Genomic DNA, 15,697 nt, shown 5'->3' on the forward strand with positions numbered 1-15,697 from the left:
TTGAATGGGTGTTTGGCATTCCTCACAGTAAACGTGGGCCTTTAACTGCTAGCACTGTTCAGCACCTGATATGTAGATGCGACTCTCACCGATAGGACACAAGCAGAGCGCAACACTGTGGATATGGCAAACAAGTAAACAATCACAAACCCCACGTCCAGAAGAGCACCTAGCTCACTAAACCCCATGACGTGATTGCTATCAAAAACGATTTTTGATTCATTTGTCGCTTCACTATTTCGCAGAAAAAAAGATTGCGGATTCATTTTAAAATCTCAAGCGCAGCAACACGTCCCGATAGCGAACAGGAATGAATATTTAAAAAAGGGAGCGATAAAATAAACAACAATGAAAAGGAATTACGGAATTAATTATACTTTTGTAAATTCAGCCTTTTTGTATTAAAAACTTCTTGGATAATAATGTTCAGACACAAACCACCCAACTGCACTGGATAGGCACAATTCTAGAACAACAATTAATAATAATAATAATAAAAAAAAAAGAACAAAAAATTTGTTCACTGCTTCCAAACAGGTCCTCTGTACAATAAAATTATTTTGGTTGTGGGATGATAAGAAAAAAAAATCTCTGGCTTAAAAAAAAACACAAAAAAAAACTCACATACAGTATGGCGGCGGCAGCAGCAGCAAAAATGAACTTGTAAAAATGTTTTGTTTTTGCATACAACTGTTTCCTGGCGTCAAAACCCCTATAATGACTTTCAATAAATTGGCAAAATGACTGAAACCTTTTAAGAGCGCCTCTTCAGAATCACTAATGTACATTAATTTTGGCAACTGAAGTCTAGACATTGTTTACTACGGGGGTAAAGGGGACCTAACTGGCTATGATTCCTCCATCGATTGGAACCCAGTTAAGCCGTTTCTTGTCCGAGATATAATGACGACGAAGGTAACGTCGTGTGGCGATTCAGTTTCCTCTTTGTACAGTGTGTGAGCCATCTCAGACCATGGCACGGTAGGGACCCTGCATCTTGAGGAACTGGATGATGAAGGAAGGGCCTCCGGCGACGATCTGCGGCGGGAGGTGACTGAGGGGACAGTTCTCTATGCTCATGATGGATAGCTTACTGCAGAGCGCCAGCTCGAACGGCAGACTGTGCAGGTTGGGGTTGTCATTCAGGTACAGGTCCTCCAGGTTCTCCAGTGTACCTATGGGTTGGAGAGAGAAAGGCTGTAAGCGAGTTGCGTATGGATTGGTGTGGCCGTGTGCGTTTGAGGGCAGTGGTGAGCTCATACCGATCTCCTCAGGTAGGTGCTGCAGCAGGTTCTCTCCCAAGCCCAGGTATGTCAGGTTGGTCAGGTGACCGATTCCTCTTGGCAAAGTGGTCAGCTGATTATTGGTCAACACAAGTTTCTGCAAATAAATTTGAGAAATGAGTTTCACACTAAACACTATAAAAGCATCTATTCAGTTTCCCCACAGATAGGGCAATCCCAGAAATCACTGCAACAAGCAAAATAATCCTGTATTATAAACATTTGTATTGAAATAGGGGAAAATTATATTTCAATGCTTTTGCATTCTCTAGCAATAATTCTGGTAGAGAATGAATATGCATAGAAGCATTTCCCCATGAAACTTTGCGTTCGCTCTTAAAACTTTTGCATTCTCTTGCAAAATGTTTGTGTTCCTCTAAGAAAGTTTGTGTTCGCTCACAAAACTTTAGTGCTCTCACATAAAACATTTGCGTTCCCCCAAGCAGGGGTGTGGACTCGAGTCACGTGACTCGAGACTTGACTCGGACTCGAGTCCCAAATTTGATGACTTGCGACTTGACTCGATATAATTAAAGAAGACTTGAGACTCGACTTAGACAGCAATGACTCGAGCCTTGACTTGGACTTGAGCCCTGTGACTCGGAAAGACTTTATGATCAGATCAGAGTTGTTATCACTCTAGACACGTGCGTCCCTGCAGCGTGCTTGCACTTGACTGGCAATAAGCCAGAGACTGCGTTCAGGGAGCGCTGGATATATAGGCTAGTATAAATTGATGGAGTAATAACATAACTTACGACAAAAGAACAGAGATAAGAAAAAATAAATAAAAAAAAAATTACATTATTTGTCTAGTAGCGATCTCCATTCGTGAAAAGCGCTGCCCTGTCCTTTTGATCGCCGCCCAGCAGACACACGGAGCGGGCCTGAGAAACGAGAGGCGCGGCCGCGATCACTGGTGCTCGCCTCATCAGCACCGTGACCGCTGCTGTTAAATATTCCTCACTTCTTTTGTTTGTCCCGACACCGAGGTGCACCATGAGTGATGGATCCGCATCCCGCCACGACCCTCGCACTCTGCCAACTCCATGTGCTTTCATTTTCATTTGTAATAAACACCTCTTCTGTTTTTGTCAGATCTCCACTATTTTTGTTCGATCAGTTACATATTTTAATTGCATGTGCATTTTATTTTATTTAAACCTCCATTAAGTTTAAAGTTAATCCATAATCAAGATTTAAATCTGAGTTTAAAATTAATCGTGCAACAGGATTAAAGTTAATCTTAAATATAACTTAAATCCAGGATAGGGATGTTCATTTCGGTTATTTTTCCTAACCGACAACCGACGCTCGTTAACCGTCTATTAACCGTTAACCGACATGTTTATTTTAAATTAGAATTGAATTAAATTTTTTACAATTCTGATTATCTTTATGACTAAAAGGAGTAGTTGCTTCCACTGATAGAAGGAAAAAACTCAAGTGATGGCGCCGGCGCCGCATGCGCACACAGTTAAGCATTGTTACCTTGACAATGCAGCCTGTTCATTATCATAATAAAATTGTTTTTTTTCCATATGTTTGACTATGTAGTAAAAAAAATATGTAGTAAAATCTGTGCCGTTAAGCGTTATCACCGCACCGCCATGATGTTATGCAAAACATTTTGCTTTACGTGGATATAAGAACGCGAGTGAAGCCTAGGCTACATAATAAATAATCATTTGCCATTCAAATACATTGCGAATACGAAAACATTTGATTTTGTGTGGAATGAGAGACCCAACGTTGGTTTCAGTTTCGTTTTAGCCTAAATGAATTCATTTGGCTTGTCGTTTATATTGCTATAGCTTCTTATATTTTTCATTCTTGTTCTTTTCTAAATACTGTTAATTGAAAGGATTTGTTGTGGAGTGAGGGGAACTAAAATAGCCTAGCTATGTTTACAGTGTTTATTATAATGTTTGTAAACATTTCGCATTGGCATTAGGCCTATTTCTGAATGAAACAATAAAATGCGACTTATATGCGACTTATGTTTTTTCCCCTAAAAAAAAACTATTTTTTTAATATGCGTAGCGTATTTTAACCATGCAGCAAACCTTTTTATATATTTTGATAAATTACTGAAAAAAAAAATTATTAACCCTCTGGGGTCCGAGGGTGTTTTGGGGCCCTGGAAAAGTTTTGACATGCCCTGAGATCATGAATAATGCTGTGATTCACACCTGAGAAGACAAAGGCCTGCATAATGAGCTGCATAATGAGCCATTCAGTCAGGTGTTTGACTGAGAGGGAATTGCTACAAGAAAGAATGTGAGGAAAAAATAAATTTATATATTTTTTGTTTGTAGTTTATTTAGAATACATATAACTATCACATAAAATAACTCGTGGGAGTGTGTGATTCACATGGTCTTAGCTGTGGTCCAGGTTCCTATGCAGGCAGGAATCTCAGAGCCTGTGGAACATGTCAACGTCAGTCCCTGGTTTCCATGACCAAGTGGGCTGCTTTGCTTTGGCTCTCTTTGCAACAGGTTCTTTTACACTGTTATTCTCACATCTGAAATAAAAAAAGTAAGCATGCTGTTTACACAAACTACATTATTAACATTATTGTGATGTTCACTGATACTAGTACTGCTGCTTTGTTAGCTGTGATGTGGGCGTTTACATGCGCGCGTCTCACGTGGACTAATATCTAAAGCGTGATCGGCGCGTGGGTGTGGTCACATTAGCGATAATGAAGGCCGACGACCAAGACTTGACATCGCGTTGGTTTAATTAATCGGTCAAAATTCTTACGGTCAGTTAACCAGTTAAAATGAACATCCCTAATCCAGGATCAAAATGATGGGTTAAAATGTAAACCTGCTTATTTTTAAAGGTTTAAAGTTTGGTGCAGATCGGGTTTCCGCTCACACATTTTTAAATCTGTTTCATTGAGATTCCAAATAATGGCTCATTGGCTTAGATATAACACCTAGAAGCATATATTCTTATGTACACATGCAAATGTTTCAGCTGTTGTTTCTATAAAATTATGTTGTCTTTGCTATTCTGTTACTAATAAAATAGTTTTTTCACTGCTTATTGTGCCTATTTTGGCACAATCCATAAATCGAACTTGAGTAGTTTTACTAAGGGCACCCATCTCACATGAAATTGAACTATGACAAAAATATTCTACCTGCCTTCCTGATATAAATTACTATGAATTTGATATGGTAATTAATACTGAGACACTACAATGACTTGGTCCCACCTCTGCCCCCAAGAAACTTGCGTTCGATCTTAAAACTTTTCTGTTCTCACATAAAACTTCTGCGTTCCCCCAAGAAACTTTGCGTTCGATCTTAAAACTTTTCTGTTCTCACATAAAACTTCTGCGTTCCCCCAAGAAACTTTGCGTTCGATCTTAAAACTTTTCTGTTCTCACATAAAACTTCTGCGTTCCCCCAAGAAACTTTGCGTTCGATCTTAAAACTTTTCTGTTCTCACATAAAACTTCTGCGTTCCCCCAAGAAACTTTGCGTTCGATCTTAAAACTTTTCTGTTCTCACATAAAACTTCTGCGTTCCCCCAAGAAACTTTGCGTTCACTCTTAAAACTTTTCTGTTCTCACATAAAACATTTGCGTTCCCCCAAGAACCTTTGCGTTCACTCTTAAAACTTTTCTGTGCTCACATAAAACTTCTGCGTTCCCCCAAGAAACTTTGCGTTCACTCTTAAAACTTTTCTGTTCTCACATAAAACATTTGCGTTCCCCCAAGAAACTTTGCGTTCACTCTTAAAACTTTTCTGTTCTCACATAAAACATTTGCGTTCCCCCAAGAAACTTTGCGTTCACTCTTAAAACTTTTCTGTTCTCACATAAAACATTTGCGTTCCCCCAAGAAACTTTGCGTTCACTCTTAAAACTTTTCTGTTCTCACATAAAACATTTGCGTTCCCCCAAGAACCTTTGCGTTCACTCTTAAAACTTTTCTGTGCTCACATAAAACTTCTGCGTTCCCCCAAGAAACTTTGCATTCGATCTTAAAACTTTAGCATTCTCACATAAACCTTTTCAGTCCCCCCCCCAAGAAACTTGCGTTCACTCTTATAATGTTTGCGTTCCTAAGAAACTTTGCGTTTGCTCAAACTGTTTGCATTCCCCCAAGAAACTTTCCATTCACTCTTAAAACCTTTGCTTTCCCCAAAGAAACACTGCGTTTACTTTTACAATTTTAGCATTCACAAATAAAACTTTTGCATTCCCCTAAGAAAGTTTGCATTCGTCAGCGCCGACAGCCTAGTGGGCAATGCGCCAACATATAACACTGTTGCGTTGCGGGCATCCCAGGTTTGAATCCCAGTTTGAGGAACTTTCCTGATCCCACCCCCCTCTCTCCCACCCTCTGCGCTTTGTCTATCTTAATAAAGGCAAAATTACAAAAATAAATCTTAAAAAAATAAAGTTTGCATTTGCTCAAAACTTTAGCATTCTCACATGAAACATTTGTGTTGCCCTAAGAAACTGTTCGCTCTGTGCGTTCTCTTGCAAAACATATAAGTTCCCCCAAGAAACTCTGCATCTGAGTTTGCTCATATAACGTTTGCATTCCCCCAAGAAACTTTGCACTCACTTTTAAAACTTTAGCATCTTCCCAAGAAACTTTGTGCTTGCTCATAAAAGTTTTGCGTTTTCTCACAAAACGTTTGCGTTCCCCCAAGAAAGTTTGTATTTGCTCACAAAATGTCCGTGATGGAAATAGTACGAGGTGGGAGGAAGAACTATATTTCAATGCTTTTTTGAGCAGACACAAAATTTCTCAGGGGAATGCAATACTTTTGCGAGAAAAAAATTATTTCTTCTTCTACCTCATTTTTCCCCATGTCCCCTTTAGGGGCTCTGCACAATACTGCAAAGTATCAATACATTTTTGTGTGCAGAACATTTTTTGTTTATGTGTCTATCACTTTTTGTTAGCTTAGCAACATAAGCTAACAAAAGACTCCAATGGAAACAACTGCACTGCCTTAAAAAAAGCTGACTATGTAGACAATTGTCCTACCTGCAGATCCTTAAGGTAGGCAATCTCATTCGGGAGGGACTCCAGTTTGTTCTCCTCCAGGTCAAGCTCTCGCAGTTTCCGTAAGTTTCCTATTCCATGAGGCAACTTCTTCAAAAGATTGTTGGACAATATGAGGACCTGAAGGAACCAAAGGAAAACTGATGAGCCAAAATATAGACCCAACCACATGACAAAAATGGGGTTGCTATCATGAAACTGAGTGATGGTAAAATACAGAAGAGCATGTCACCTCTAAAGACACAAGTCCACAGATATCCTCTGGAATCTTGGTAAGCTGGTTTGTTGCCAGGTTCAGCTCTACCATACTGGTCCACGTCCCAAAATCCAGCGGAAGAGACGTTAACTGGTTGTCCTATAATCATAGTTTCAAAAAAGGATGGTATGCTTTACAATTCTTTTGCTTGGTCATGTAAACTAACCACAATGATGCTAGGGTGCAGCTTATTGGTCCAGATCAACCCTCTACCATATTCTGGTCTCTAGTTATGTGTCTCCTTCAGGGCAAGTTTGTTACCTACATATCTTCAACAGTGATTGAGTAGATGCGCTCTCACCTTCATATTGAGCTTGCTGAGCACTTTGGCTCGGGAGAAGATGCCGAAAGGGATCTTGTTGATACGGTTGTGCTCCATGTTGAGTGAGTAGATGGTGGAGAACTGGGACGGGCCGCCCACTGGGTAAGACTGAAAACAGTTTCGTGCCAGCGTCAGACTCGTCAGGTTCACCAGACTGGAGAGAAGACCCTGAGGAAAAACAGACAGGGATCAATATAATACTTCATAAAAGGGGACAAAGATAAATGATATAAAACTGCTAATTATTAAAAGCGGTAATGAGCTGAACCAAGACTCACCTCTGGTAACACTGAGATGTTGTTATTTTCAAGGTTGAGTTCCTCCAGCTCTCGGCACTTCGATAAAGATCGAGGGATCGCTGATAGACGGTTGTACCTCAGACCCAGACGGTTTATACTTGACAAGTTACCTGAAACAGTAAATGAACATAGTTTATGATTCAAATGTGTAAACTGTTGATTTAATCTAATTTACATGGACATCTAAGCATACTTTCTCCACTGATGAGATCTGATACATAATTATAAAGTACAACTGAACTCTCACCAAATGGCCAAAAGCAGAGCTGTATAGTAAAATGTTTTGCTTCCAACAATAAAGATTCCACCTTGAGTAGTTCCTCACCTATAGTCTCAGGTAGGTCAAGAAGTTCGTTGTGCTGCAGGTCAAGGTTGGTGATCTGAGTGCAATTGCCGATCTCTTTAGGAAGGTGCTCCAGCTGGTTGTGGGCTACATCCAGCGTAATCAAATTACAGAGCTCACCTATAACACAAGCCGGCAGAATCATCGCAACTGAACACTGAACTTTCATATGCAAAATGATGCAAGAGATTTTACGCAATGATACTCATGTATAAATGAGATATGGTCAGATTTGTTAACCAATCAGAAGACTCTGAGGCTTGTTTTGCCTGCCAATCATTTTGAGGGATCCCAGAGCAGCCCATATATGTGACCCTGGACCACAAAACCTCGTTTAAAAGTCTTAAGTCGCTGGGGTATATTTGTAGCAATAGCCAAAAATACACTGCATGGGTCAAAATTATTGATTTTTCTTTTATGCCAAAAATCATTAGAATATTAAGTAAAGATCATGTTCCATGAAGATATTTTGTAAATTTCCTACTGTAAATATATTAAAACTTAATTTTTGATTAGTAATATGCATTGCTAAGAACTTAATTTGGACAACTTTAAAGGCAATTTTCTCAATATTTTGATTTTTTTTGCACCCTCAGATTCCAGATTTTCAAATAGTTGTATCTCAGCCAAATATTGTCCTATTCTAACAAACCATACATCAATGGGAAGCTTATTTATTCAGCTTTCATATGATAAATTTGACAAAAATTTACCCTTATGACTGGTTTTGTGGTCCAGGGTCACATATGGGAAGCAGGAAGCTGATAATTATTTTTATGTTACTGCCTATAACCCATAATACAATGAAACTATAATTGCGTACAATTTTGTCTAAATTATTCAAAGATAAAACAATAATAAATGCAATCAATTATTTTAAATGCTACAAGTGAATTTGGGCCAGTGCTGTAATTAATAACTAAAACTAAACCTATTAAAACTGCATTTGAAGAAATATTAAATTAATAAAACCAAAATAAAAATTAAATTACGAAACAAATTACTAAAAATGACAACAAAAAAAACGTTTAAAAATAGCAAAAGCACAAATTAATTCTAGTTCAAATGAAAACTTATAGCTAATTCAAAATGTTAATAAATACAACATAATAGAAAAAAATACTACAATAACACTGATTTAGGCATCACAATATTACAATGTACAGTATTCAAATGAATATTAATTTTGAGATTTGCTAAAAATTACATTAAACTGTTATTAAATGTTAAATATGTAAAAATGTGTCCGTTTAACTTTAAGTGACTGTTAGATGATGCCAAAGGTAAAAATAGTGAAAATGAGCATGCACAGGTGTACAGCGTGCAATACAATATCCAATATTGACCGGTACTAGTGTTGTCAAAAGACCTGGTATTTCGGTACCAAGTCGGTACTAAAAAAATGAAAATGTTACGGTACCGCGTTGGTACCGAGTACCCGGTCAACCCGGTTCTTGATGCGCTATCCGAAAGCTATCCTCTTCTAGTGTTGCCAAGAATTGGGCTCCTTTAACACTGTTGTTTTTCATGTCCGCGGGTTGAAAAACGACCCCATTAACGTGATATTTAGTCCCTGGAATGCGAATTTTACCAGGGGAACCCTGCCAAAACATGCGTATTTTATCCTCGGAATGCGATTTTTAACGGGGGACCCCCTCGAAACGCAATTGGGCGGGTTTTGTTGTGAAAACCTGGCAACCTCTTCTTAAAAGCAGTGGCGACCTCAAGAGGAGGAAACGCATCAAACTACATTTACATTTACATTTACATTTAGTCATTTAGTCATTTTATCCAAAGCGACTTACAAATGAGGACAATAAAAGCAGTCAAAACTAACAAAAGAGCAACAATATATAAGTGCAAATGACAAGTCTCGGTTAGCCCAACGCGATACACGTTAGGGCTGTGTATCACCAGCAAAGTCACGATACGATACGTATCACGACAGGCAGCTGACTTCTGCATTATGAAGAGCCTCCATAACTGTACCACAGTACAATATAGGTGATGGCATATGTTTCATGTTTACATTGTGCACTCCCCACCAGGTACAATATTCTGATTGTTTGCATATTGTTTTTAAGACCACAAATAATGATGTACTTGTTCTAACAAATTTATATTGTAATGTACTCATTCTAATATATTTAAAAAATCATTTACATTGATGGTAGGTTATCATTGCACAAATTAACACACTCAACAATTAAAAATTGTACATTTATTTTTTGTTTAACGTTATTAATAAAACTGTTGTTCAATTAGCATGTTTCTGTGTTTTGCTTTGGTACCGAAATTGGTACCGAGAACCGTGGATTTTCACTGGTATCGGTACCGAATACTGAAATTTTGGTACCGTGACAACACTAACCGGTACTAAAAATATAAAAAAAATATGTACTGTGTAGTGTTTTTGAATTTTTTTTTCCACAGACATAATGTACTTTTTTTAAAGGAATAGTCTTAAGCAGCAGCTCACTCACTCACCGATCTCTGCGGGCAGCTGTTTAATCTTGTTCTCTCGGATGCTGAGCATGGTGAGTTTGGACAGATTCTTGATGTCATTCTCCACGGTGGTGATCCGATTAAAGCGCAGGTAGAGCGTGGTGAGGGAGGTGACGCGGTAGACCACGGCCGGGATCTCCCGCAGCTTGTTGTGCCGCAGGTCGAGCATACGCAGCTTCTTCAGGTTGTCCAGCGAGTCGGGCAGGCTGGTGAGAGAGTTCTCGCTGAGCGCCAGCGTCACCAGCCCCGACAGGCATCCCACCTCGGCCGGCAGGCTTTGCAGCTTGTTGCTGTACAGGTAGAGCTCGGTCAGCTGGGTCAGCTCCTTGATGGAAGAGGGCAGCAGATGGATGGATCTCTTGGACAGGTCCAGGCGCATTGAGTTCTCCTCACGGCACTTGTTCAGCTCCTTGATGACCTCCGCGTTGCTGGATTTTTTGCGCGTGCTAGGCGGCGGGTTGGGCCGCTTTATCGTGCTGTCCAAGGTGAAGGCCACTGCGGGCGAAGCGCCGCTTGTGTCTTTCTTCCCGTCTTTGGCATCTTTCCCTTTGGTTTTGGATTTCCCTTCGGCTTTGGGTTCCCTCTCCTTAGAGTCTTTATCTTTGCCCAGAGTACTGCTCATGGCGAAAGCCCTGCTGCCCAATGGCACATGGGACCCTCAGTCTCTCGCTCGCTTTCTCTCGCTCTAGTATTTTGTTCGCTATTCGAGGGCGTCGAACCAAAGGAAGGGGCGGTTATATCTGCGTGTGCTCATACATACCTGTGTTTCTTCACCAGCCTCGGTGGACCAAGCAGTCTGCACTCCTGCAGGGGTTAAAACTCCACTGGAACGATGCGTGTTTGTTGTAGTCGGTGTGGCGAGGAGGCCAGCAGCCTCATGTTTGTTCGAACTGCACTCTTTCCCCTCGGCTCGGCTAGAGCTGTTGTGCACAGACGGGTCGCCGGGATTCACATCCTTTGGCTGTTAAACAAAGCAAACGGTTTCAGTTAGGACGCATAATGCCGGGAATGACTTGCAGACAAAAGTTGCGTTCAGATTTCAGATATGAAAAAGGTAAGAGCTTCCCTCAGTGACGCAGATGCGTGAGCCGCTAACTAACAGACACACAGTTCCTTCCTGTATGCTCGTACCACAAGCGCTTTCAGCAAGAAGCAGCATCAGGCCGTCAATGGTCAGCCACTTCAGGCAATTAAATGCAATTAAATCTCGCATCTCTTACAGCGATGCATCAGATGATCCTTTACTGGAGGATTTGCAGGAACATATTAACCACCCTGGAAGAAAATGTACACGGTGCTTTTACACTAGGACAAGCTTGGGAGCATTTCACTGATAAGAATGCGTTAGATGCATTTTGAGGACGTGAAAAAAGCCAAGCGGTTTTTTGTTTGTTTTTTTAAATCAAAAGCATAACTGGACCTGTCTGATTCCAAAATAATACAGTTGGCTTTTATATTGTCACTGTACTAGAGCAAACTGTGATAGTTCACCCAAAAATGAAAAGTAAGTCATTATTTGTTGTTCTAATGGCATATTCTTTTACAGGACACTAAATTAGAAATTTTCTGCTAGTGCTTGTCTATATAATACCAGTGTACAGTGACTGGCTTCAAGTAAAAAAAAAAAAAAAATCACAGAATGATCCCTTACGACTTGTGCCATATTCTCCCAAGTGTTCTGAAGGTATATGATTAAAACCAAAAAACAATTTTGTTTTGTTTAAAAATAAACAAAAATTTAAATGCAATGTAATATGAAAATCCAAAATCCTGACTTTGGTCGTTGGTCTTTCTGCTCATGAGCATAAGTTCACTCCAGCTCACCCAAGAAAAACACACACAAGCGCATCACTTCGAGTATATCTGTACCCAACAAACTATAGGCCTATGGGTACTTTTTTCTATAGATTGTATACTATCATTCTGTGATATGTTTGCATCTTTTTATTCAAAATTAGAAGCTGGATGCTCTTTACTGCCATCATATGGACGAGGACAAGCAGGACTTCTTCTTTTGTGTTCTAAAAAAAAAAGAAAGAAGGTCATTAGAACAACACCTTCTGAGTGGGTGAGTAAAAAAATTGCTTATTTTTAATTTTTAGGTGTACTATACATTTAAACATTCTCTGGAAAATATTTTCTTTTTTTATTAGTTTGACAGCATGGCCAGAGCAGCACGTCAATGTTGACTGCGTAAATTTGACAATTTGTGTTGAATTATTTATCATATTTACATTTATCCCCAATAAGTGCAGCTAAAACTCCCAGGCTTGCTGAAATGAGCATCGTCAAATGATATAATGAGTTAACCAAAGGATTAATCGACTAATCAGAAAACAATCAATAGATCCATCAGAAAAGTAATCTTTAGATAAATAAAAAAATAAAAAAGATAAATCAGTTGACACAATCGTTACTTGCAGCCTTATTTAACAGTGTATCTGAGACACTTTTTTTCCTTTGTACACTATATGCAGAATTTTTTTACTATCAAAGTTATCAATTATCTAACAATTAATCTAAATGAGTTAGCAGAGTTAAACAGAAATATCACATTTGTTGAATATCAAAGTAAAAAAATAAATAAATACATTTAGCGCTTCATTTATATCTTAAGTGCATGTTTACTATGACAGCCCCAAAATAAATTTTCTAAAATACTTTTTTCCAGTACAGTTTTTCACAGAATGGTTAGCGTCCCTGAAACCAGAGTTTGAAAAGCCCCGCACAACTGCTTACTTGCTCATAAAAAGACAAAGCAGCTTTACATCAATTACAGGAACAGTAGCTTTATACCTTTACCTGTGATATGCTTCATTAAATCACAAATGACATTCAACACCCAGTAATCCAACAAAAACCACAACCAGCCCGAATCAGAAATGCCTCAGCACTCTGCGAGATGCTATCTTTGCATAAATATGTGTTCCTCTGTCCTGTATTGTGAAATTCAAAAGTGTGTGTGCAGTTGAAGTGCTCGGCGTGCGTGTGCCTAGTCCAAGCCCAGATCAGAGCTGCAGAAAGGTTAATGCCGCAGGGAATAATCTTTGGGAGTGCTCTTCAAAGCTCTGGCCTCCCACAGGTCAGAAGACCTTTATGGCCAAAGAGTCCAGCTCGTCTGCAATAATAATAATAATAAAGCTATCTTGAACGTGTACATGAAGACTCTCATGTTAAGATACTGACAGAGCGCAAGTGCATCAAAGTCCTCACATTAAAGGAACAGTTCACCCAAAAATAAGAAATTTTCGCACCCTCAGACCATTCAAGATGTAGATGAGTTTGTTTCTTCTTCAGAACAGATTTGGAGAAATGTAGAATTACATCACTTGCTCACCAATGATCCTCTGCAGTGAATGGGTGCTGCCAGAATGAGAGTCCAAACAGCTGATAAAAACATCACAATAATCCACAAGTAATCCACACCACTCCAGTCCATCAATTAATAGCTTGTGAAGTGAAAAGATGCATGTTTTTAAGAAACAAGTTTAAGACATTTTTAACTTCAAACCACTGTTTCCAGCTAAAATACAAGTCCATAATCCAAAATATCGCTTTCTCCAGTGAAAAAGTTGTGGATCAGGAAAGAAATCTGCACAGATTAAGCACAATTTACAAGCCAAAACAGCTGGAAACAGTTATTAACAAATATGATGGTGGATTTTGATATGAGCGGACAACAGGGGATGAATTTATGGATTATGGACTATAGATTATAGGTATTTTGGCCAGAAGTGACAGTTTTATGTTAAACTGCTTCAACAATTAATTTGTTTCTTAGAAATGCGCAGCTTTTCCCTTCACCAGACATTAATTGATGGGACTGGAGAGTTGTGGATTACTTGTGGATTATTGTGATGTTTTTATCAGCTGTTTGGACTCTCATTCTGACGTGCAGAGGATCCACTGGTGAGCAAGTGATGTAATGATAATTTCTCCAAATCTGCTTTGATGAAGAAAAACTCATCTATATCTTGGATGGTCTGGGTGTAAGTACACTTCCAGCAAATTTTCATTTTTGGGTAAACTATCCTTTTAAGACCAAGCAATCTGTCAAACATTAACTGACCTCCACTACCACTGAATGTGTAACTGAGTTTACTTGAAGCTTAGACAAAATAACTTTCAGTTTCATGACCTTCTAGCAACTAATCTTGGTTACATCTTGAGGTGAGCAGTGCAAAAGTGAACTGCTGCAGTTTCTGCTGACCTGCATCTTTATACGCAGTCAAAAAAAATGCTTTGTTTGCATTGTAAACAGGTCACTTTGTCAGCTACTTTGACGCCTTTGATTCATTGTAGGATCTGTATGTTTCCATTGTCAACTTTAGATGTTGACACTCTTAAATCGGGACAACTCCTTTAAATTAGATGCAGGTAAGCCCGCACGACTTCAGATAAGCTCCCTATAAATCCCAAAGCTGTGATATTTCACAGAAAAGTCACTTGATACCACATCTGAGTGAGCCACTGGTTTTGCAGAACACGTCTGCCATGAGGGAAGAGTAAAACAAAACAAACATTCGTAGATCAATGTTTAAATGTACACAGAACTAAACACAGAAGAAAAAAAATCACTTTACTGGCTTTTAAAACATGGGCTATAGTAAATGGTCGCTTTCTAACAGGGATGGGCACAAGCACTCAGAAGTGACACCAATGATTGATCATGAAAGTACATTAAGTGAGGGACTATTTCAGCTTTGTTCGTATCAATTGAAAATCATTTACAAGCATACACAAATGAGTCAAAAAAGCTAATTTTGTTCCACATGTGGTGCAAGATCCTGAAAAAAAAACAAAAAAAAAAAACGTATGTATATATACAGATGCAAACAACAATTGTGTAAAACCCCCATACTACTCAGCAGGTTTACATGTGGAGTACATGAGTAAACATCCCCATGAATACTTTCTACTCTTTACTTTATTTGTAACGGTTTCCTTTTTTCTCAATATGCCTGTTTTAGCTAATATCTAAAGCTGGCATTTGTTCTTTATTTTCAGTTAAATTAAATTTAACATGATCAAAATATAAACAAATATATATTTTTTGGTAATTACTCAAGAGTTCTTTCTACATCAGCTATGAGTTTGCGGTCTAGATTTTAAAACTGCAAGTAATGATTATTTTGATTTTGACTGATTAATCTGCTGATTATGTCTTCAAATTATTGATTAGTCAAATGTTTAAACATTTTATTTTCAGTATTTTCTTAAAAAATAAGAAAATGTGCACATCACGTCCAAAGTTGTTCTCCAAACAACGTGCTGAAGACTATGAAAGCTAGGGATGGGCGGATCGATCCATAAGTATTGATACTTTCTAGGGGTGCTCCGATCAGGATTTTTGAGGCCGATCACCGATCGCCGATCACAGAAAGCAGTATCTGCCGATACTGATCACCGATACCGATCTTTTTAAAGCCTTCTTTTTATAATTTATAACTATTTATAGTGATACTTCAATCAGGATTTTTAGACATTTATTCAGGGCCTGAATTTCATTTTTGAAAATGGGGGGGAATTCTCCTCTTAGGTGTCTCTTGTGAGAGAAGTAGCAGCACAGACTGTGCTTTCACACAGGAGTCCGCTGCTGATCCGTGGCTGTTTACCACAAACACAACATTTATCCATTATTTTGATTTCA

The 15,697-nt window shown here is 38.8% G+C and overlaps 1 protein-coding gene across 5 annotated transcripts in view; it reads right to left on the reverse strand.

Moving 5' to 3' along the window:
• Positions 1-620: 620 nt before the first annotated feature.
• LOC107691166 (SHOC2 leucine rich repeat scaffold protein) overlaps positions 621-15,697 on the reverse strand; it is a 37,183-nt gene continuing 22,106 nt past the window's right edge. For 2 of the 5 annotated variants that reach the window (XM_016489654.1, XM_016489652.1), the window contains exons 2-9: positions 10,030-11,008; positions 7,525-7,662; positions 7,179-7,309; positions 6,880-7,068; positions 6,555-6,677; positions 6,305-6,442; positions 1,263-1,380; positions 621-1,175 (exon numbers count right to left, since the gene is read on the reverse strand). In XM_016489654.1, coding sequence (XP_016345140.1) covers positions 967-1,175; positions 1,263-1,380; positions 6,305-6,442; positions 6,555-6,677; positions 6,880-7,068; positions 7,179-7,309; positions 7,525-7,662; positions 10,030-10,669 — 1,686 coding nt within the window. In that variant the 5' untranslated portion in view covers positions 10,670-11,008 and the 3' untranslated portion in view covers positions 621-966. Of the gene's footprint in view, positions 1,176-1,262; positions 1,381-6,304; positions 6,443-6,554; positions 6,678-6,879; positions 7,069-7,178; positions 7,310-7,524; positions 7,663-10,029; positions 12,069-13,205; positions 13,211-15,697 lie in introns of those variants that run through there. The other 3 variants (XM_016489655.1, XM_016489656.1, XM_016489653.1) reach the window with 3 other exon arrangements.

Source organism: Sinocyclocheilus anshuiensis, unplaced genomic scaffold (genome assembly GCF_001515605.1).
Source record: "Sinocyclocheilus anshuiensis isolate Anshui unplaced genomic scaffold, SAMN03320099.WGS_v1.1 scaffold338, whole genome shotgun sequence".
NCBI lineage: Eukaryota > Metazoa > Chordata > Actinopteri > Cypriniformes > Cyprinidae > Sinocyclocheilus > Sinocyclocheilus anshuiensis.